This window comes from Castanea sativa, chromosome 7 (genome assembly GCF_040712315.1).
Source record: "Castanea sativa cultivar Marrone di Chiusa Pesio chromosome 7, ASM4071231v1".
NCBI lineage: Eukaryota > Viridiplantae > Streptophyta > Magnoliopsida > Fagales > Fagaceae > Castanea > Castanea sativa.
Window position 1 is genome coordinate 21814709 of NC_134019.1, and position 6743 is coordinate 21821451.

The 6743-nt window shown below is 35.1% G+C and overlaps 1 protein-coding gene across 1 annotated transcript; it reads right to left on the bottom strand.

Moving 5' to 3' along the window:
* Nucleotides 1–812: 812 nt before the first annotated feature.
* Nucleotides 813–2854, bottom strand: LOC142643348 (uncharacterized). Its single transcript, XM_075817915.1, has one exon. The coding sequence runs from the start codon at nucleotides 2380–2382 to the stop codon at nucleotides 940–942; it is 1443 nt and encodes a 480-aa protein (XP_075674030.1). The 5' UTR covers nucleotides 2383–2854; the 3' UTR covers nucleotides 813–939.
* Between the last annotated feature and the right edge of the window lie 3889 nt (nucleotides 2855–6743).

The following is a 6743-nucleotide window of genomic DNA, read 5'->3' on the forward strand; positions in this document are numbered from 1 at the left end:
TTAATAACAGCAAGCTTTCTTTTTCCACAAGTATTAATATTTAATAGGCCTTCCACTTGAGATATAAGTGCCTTAAAACTTTAAAAAGGTTCTAGCAGTCAACTCCAAATATATAATCTAATGCTAAATTCTGTGGGACGGCAGATTCTGTACAGAATAGAATGGTAGAAGAAGTCTGATGAATAAAAAAATTTAAAAAAAAAAAAAAAAAGAATGGTAGAAGAAGTAAGAAACGGACAAGAGCAAGCCGGGTAGGTTGAAGTTGTAATGAATATATTGGATAATAATAATAATACAAATGTCTTCTTCTTCTTGTTTTTTTTAGAAGAATAATGACAGAAATGTCTCTTATCCATATTTATAAATAATTACTTAGCAATATATATACAATTCCGAAATCATGGCCGCACCCACTATACACACTTTTAGGTCCACATGGTTTGCAATTCAAAAACCTATTAGTAAACCAGAAAAATGGACACCAAAATTATAGAATATAAAGAATATGCATACACAAGAAAATCAGTATACTTTAAAGTATGTTTAAATATGTTCTTCACCTTCGGATCAAAACACCCATCCATTTTAAGTGTAAAATAGTTTTTTGTAACAATTTTTTATTCCGGAATTAATATTAAGTTGTAAAAATGCAATGCAACCTAATGCCATTTCTTTCTACTTTTCAATTTCTTCATTATTATCCAAACAAATAATAACTAATTATCATTCAAAGAGAAAAGAAAGAGACCAATAATAATAATAATAATAATATTCTAATCACAAAGACAAACTCATTCCCATCTCCATTAGTGTATACAAAATCATCATCATATATTAAATATCAAACAAATAAACACAAAATTAACTTAAATATTGGAATTATAGTTATTATATTATATATACTCCAATATTTGATTGGTAACTATAATATTATCATAATCACACAGAAGCTTGTGAAACCTTGTTAACTACCTTATTACCCTCTTGACCCAACGCCCCAGCTGCCCTCATGTCACCGCTAACCGCCGTGCCGACACCCTGATACGGCGTATAATAAACCTGTCTCCCCGTTGCACTGTCGTAAGCTGCTGCCACCATCGGCGCGTAACCTCCACTCGCTTCCACGGCCCCCATTCCACCGCCGCCACCCGGTCGCATGACTCCGAACCCCTCCGTGTACGCCACCATTTTCGGCGGCTGTGGCGGCAAAACGGTTTGTGGTGAAGCTGACATCGGTGGCAGCTGCGGCGGCGGAGAGTGTTGTTGTTGTTGTTGTTGTTGATGTTGTTGTTGTTGTTGAGGGACCATATTATAAACCGGCTGCTCCCGGTAAACGTCGTTAGGAACACGCTGCATGTTGTGGTAGTACCCTTGACTGGTTGGCCCGGTTGCCGGTCGGACCATTGGTGCAGCGTGGTAAACTGTGCCAGGAGCTGGAATCATGTACATCTGTTGTTCCGGTGCACTCGTTTGGAAACCGCCACCGGAGAATTGTTTTTCCGGCCAGAACCCGGCGTTTGGAGGTCCGGTTACCGGAGGAGCTTTTTCCGGTACCTTGTGAACGTAGTAATCTCCGGCGTAAGGTCCGACGAGGTTTTCGTCGCTTTTTCTTCTATACATAGCCGCTTCGTGTTCACTGATTTGTAACCTCTGGAATTCCTGCAATTGCCTATGGATCTCAACCGGGTTCATAACCGGATCCGACCCGACGACACGGGTGGAAAATTCAGGAACCGGCGGGACCACGGGTTCCGGAACAGAATCTTGGATCTTCACAGCAGTTTGTGGCGGCGGAGCGACTCCTTTGTCCAAACCGAACAAAAAATCGACGTTGTTCGGCGTCGGAGCCTTCGGAGGCTCAGTCGGACCCGAATTCAAAGCATCCACGAAGCGTTCACGGTCCGATTTCGGAGTTTCGGAGTCGGGTCCGAAACTCGACTGACTCGGAGCCTGAAACAGAAAAAGCCTCATTCGCGCGGGCTTAGCAGAAGCACGGTAGAGACGGTCGTACTCGTGCATCATGTGCTCGAGGTCATCGTCGTTGGTGACAGAAATCAAAGCGTCGAGGTCTTCGCCGGGGAGCTGGTACTTGAACGACACGTCAGAATCGGGGCCGCCGGCACAGATACCGGAGAGCTTGGAAATGAAGGAGTTGAACTTGACGGTACGATCGACGGCGAGAATCTTAGTCTCGCCGCCGATGTAAGACAGCTGATTGTCGTGAGGACGAGGGTGGATCTTGCCGCCATAGCTACACATGAACTTCGCTTTGTAGTTCTGGTTAGGCTGATCGTCCCACGGCGGCGGATTCTCAAAATCTATTTCGCGTGAGCGCGGCGAGGATTCGCCGGAGTCAGGGTATGAAGCGAAGGAGTATTCCATGGGTTGATTGTAGAGAGATAGAGAGAAACAAAAAAGAGTGGAAGATTTTTTTTTTTTTTTTTTGGTTGATTTGGAAAGAGGAGAGAAGAGGAGAGTGGTGTGGAGTGGAGGTGTGCGTTTTGTTATGAGTTATGGGAAGGACTTTTGAGGAGAGTGGGTCCTACTCAGCATTCATTGATGAGAGAGAGAAAGAAGAGATAAGAGAGCGAGAGCGAGAGCGAGAGCGAGAGGGAGTCATGTTATTTGACTTTGATAGGACTACGATCGAGTAGCAAGCACTAGTGTTCGGTAGCAGATGCCAAGTGGAAGAAGTCTGGTAGGTGTGTGTGTAAGAACTGTAGAACAGTAGCAGCACTATGGCTTTATTTAATTTAGTGCGGGAATGAAACACAAGTGCAACACACTTACCTTCCAGGAAAATACATCAAAAGAAAAAGTGAGGATTATAACAGGAGACTTGACTTGCATTGCATTTATTTATATTGGGATGAAGGAGATACTACGTGATTAAAAGTGAACATGTATTATAATTATAATACTCCAATGTAATTGAACACTGTGAATTCAAGTTTTGTCCAATAAAACAATTTAGATTATAATGAAGATAATTATTGTGAAATCGAATTTCTAAAATACAATTCTACATTTTTAACATTGCGTGTAACTAATTATTGTTACTTTTTAACACTTTAATGCCTCCGGTAGCAGGTAGGATTTCGCTTTCGTATGTAGCTAAATCATTGTGATTAAAATGGTAGTGAAATAGAAGCACTTTGTAGTAAATAAAGCGGCTTTATAACAGCAACAGAAGCTTCTTTTTACAGTGACAGAATAATACCGAAATATGCAAATAAGCGTTAGGTCCGCGTAGCGTGAGAATAACTGCACAGCTCATTGACATATTGCAAATGCAAACCATCTGGCAATATTAACGGTTACCGTAGTTTCTAATTTTTTACTAAAATAAAAATTTACCTTTTTCTATGCTACTGTTTAAAAAGCTTCTCCGGTTGAGAATGATTTTTTTTTTTTTATTAAAATAATTTTGCACCCTAGGTTTAAGTAAAAACAAAACTAAAGGATAGTTTGGTAAAAATGCATATATAACTTGCACTAAAATATTACCTACAAAATAAGATCACTTTTCTACTAACCCACTTCTTCAAAGCAATTATACGTTTATTTTATATTTTAAAAATAAGTTAAACAGCCCACGTTTATCCAAAAACAAATCTAAATATATATAAAAATAAAAAAAACCAAAGGACAATTTAGATTTTTTTTTTTAAAATACCCTTACATTCTTATGTTTAAATAGAGACAAAACTAAAAAACAATCCAGCAAAAACACAACTCTAACTTCCATTAAAATATTGCCTAAAAAATAGGGTCACTTTCTTATTGATTTTCAAATTTATTTATCCACTTATAAATTAGATTCTCAAAATAAAAATTATATATACAATAAAAAAACATAGATTTTTTTTTTTTGCTACTACCACTAAAAAAAAAAAGCCTCATTTCACGCGCAAAACACATGTGATGAGGCTAATATTGATTTAAATTCCTACTTCTATTCACTAACTCCTTACAAAATATAATCATTCTTTTGTTAGTTTTAAAAACACCTCCAATCTACAAAACTCACCCCAATATTTATTACACCCTTAAAAATTTTTTTTTTTTTTTTTTGTGATTGGAAAAAGTAGAAATCTTAATTTATAATAAATGCTGTGAGGATACTTCCCCAATTAATCGGATTTATCCGCTTTATCCAAAAAATAGAAGAGCTTATGAGCACGGCTCATGCGCGTGCTCAGAAGCTAGTATTTATTTATGCATTTTAACTTGACCTAGACTTAAAAAAAAATACAAATAAAAATCAAACGAAAGCTCAATATTGTATAATTATGGTTACTACTTACTAAAACTAAACATTAATACGTAAGATCTGTTTGTGATCTGCTTATTTTGCTAAAACTGAAAATTTTTTGCTGAAAGTACTGTAGATAAATGTAAAAATTAGCTGAAATAGTACAATAGAACCATAAATAGTACCAAAAAGTACAGTGAGACTCATAAATAGTAGCAAAAATAAGTTGAATAGTAAAATAAGTTGGAAAATTAATCATGCCAAACTCACACGTACTGTTATTAATTTTGCTTCCACTCTAGTAATATTTTGTGTTAGTAAGCAAATTATAATGTTTAGCTCTTATTTCATCCTTGCTAAAATTTTCAATGTGTTTCAATCTATTGACTCTATTCCACTTGCTTGGATCCTTGTTGTCCAATATGGTTTTTTATATGATTATGTCATTCAAAGTTAATGATGAATTTTGTCAAATTTCCACTGAAACTTATTTCCATGATTTTATTTTGTATTTGAGGTGTCCTAAAATGTTTAGAACCCCATGCCATTCAAAAATCCCCTAGCCAGTCAATTGACCTAATCAAAACACTATACCCTCCAGATGGGTTTCTCCCTTTGAGAAAGAAAGAAGAGTGTGAGGAAGATGAAAACAAGAGCCTCATAAAGGGCATCCCATTCCTTTAGGATAATTGGTTGTAGAGGTTGAGACACCAATAGAATGTTCAAAGATGGAGGCCAAAACTTCTCAATGCTCCATCATCAACAAGAGAGAGTCCTATCATAGTAATCTATTTATCAATAGATACCAACAATATGAGTAAACTCAATATAAATATACTCTTTGCAACTTTAAATTAACAATAACCAAAAGGTCTGAAACCCCACCTCTTATATGAAATGATTATTATCATTTATTTGATCCAATGACAAGTTCATGAAGTAACAATTAGAGGTATATTCTAAGAACTTTGTAATTCTGCTAGTGCTCACACTTATTGGTATTTTAAATATATATAAAAAAAAATTAATATTCAATTCCCTTATCTTCTAATTGTCAATTATCCAAAAATAAAAAATAAAAGGAACTGTCTGTCTTTAAAATTAAAATAATTGAATAAAAAATGTAAAACAAACCACAAAACTTAAAACAGAAAGAAGGCTCCTTGGACCACCCTGACTTAAATTCCCCAAGAACTTTTATTTTTATTTTTATTTTTATTTTTATTTTAAGCATATAGCACAGGCTACCTCTATTTTCTATTCATTTTTAATGTTAATTTGGATTAGGGGTGATTAGAAAGTCAGTACATACTTGTAGGCTATGTCTGATTAATGGACATGGATTAATTTTAGATAATCCATATCAACCTATTCCACTCCACATTCCAAGAACTGTCAACAAAAATTGTACTGTGTAATTAAAAAAAAAAAGTAATATGTCGTTCATTTGCAAAGCTGTAAATCACATGGCAATAATCCAACAACACAGTCAAAGCTTATCATTTTTCCGAGGTAGAAAGGGACAAAATATACCCTTCACCCAATAATAAATTTTTCTGGTTTTGGTCAGTTGACTATTTCAAATTAAAATTAATATTTGAAAACATTAAACAATGGTTTCTTAAAGTTGAGTTTTGCAGGATTTTTTGTTAATAACAATGAGTTAGATTCAGGTCGAAGTAGTTAAAGTTGAAGGTCTAAATTAACTACCAAGACAGATACTCTTCGACAGGTTAAATGTCATCAAGCCCAAGAACCAGCAGCTAGCGCACCATGTTTCCAATCTTTTATAATGACTTTTCGTAAGAAAATTCTAAGAGCAATTACGTCCGTTCGTAAAAAAATAGACAAATTTTTTTTGTCTATTTTACAAAAAATTTAATTTTTTATTTTATATATTTATTTTTATAAAATACTCACATCAATTTATCTATTTTACACATTTATTTAATAAAATATTCATTTTTTTTACATTTTTTATTATTTTCTTTCCTCTCCTCTCTACATCTTCTCCATCGAGCCACACTCACACCCACACCCACACCCACACCCACACTCACAGGGGCGGAGGCACGTTGTGGATTAGTTGGGGTCTTAAAACTTAATAGTTGGCCCTCCAAAATATATTAGGTGGCCTCCAAAGTATGGACTTTACAAATAGTTTAAATCTCACCTAAATGTCACTTGGATTTCTTATTTTTTAACTTTTGTCTAACCTACATGTGCAAGTGTGAAAACGTGGACTATGCAACACCAAACTTTTTTTTTTTTCTTCTTCTTAATAGCCCATGCAGCAATTAACACACTAAAACGTGTACTGGGCTTAAGTGAGGTTTTTTTTTTTTTTTTTTTTGTTCTTCTTCTTCTTTTTAATCTTTAAACTTCACCCTTTACTTCTCTTCATCATCATCATCATCATAATTTTTTTTTTCTTTTAAATTGGATATAATTTTCTCTCATCATCATCATATATCATTTTTCTTTTCAA

Bases quoted from the DNA above. Each gene is read 5' to 3' on its own strand.
- LOC142643348 (XM_075817915.1), bottom strand. From the start codon at position 2,382: ATGGAATACTCCTTCGCTTCATACCCTGACTCCGGCGAATCCTCGCCG.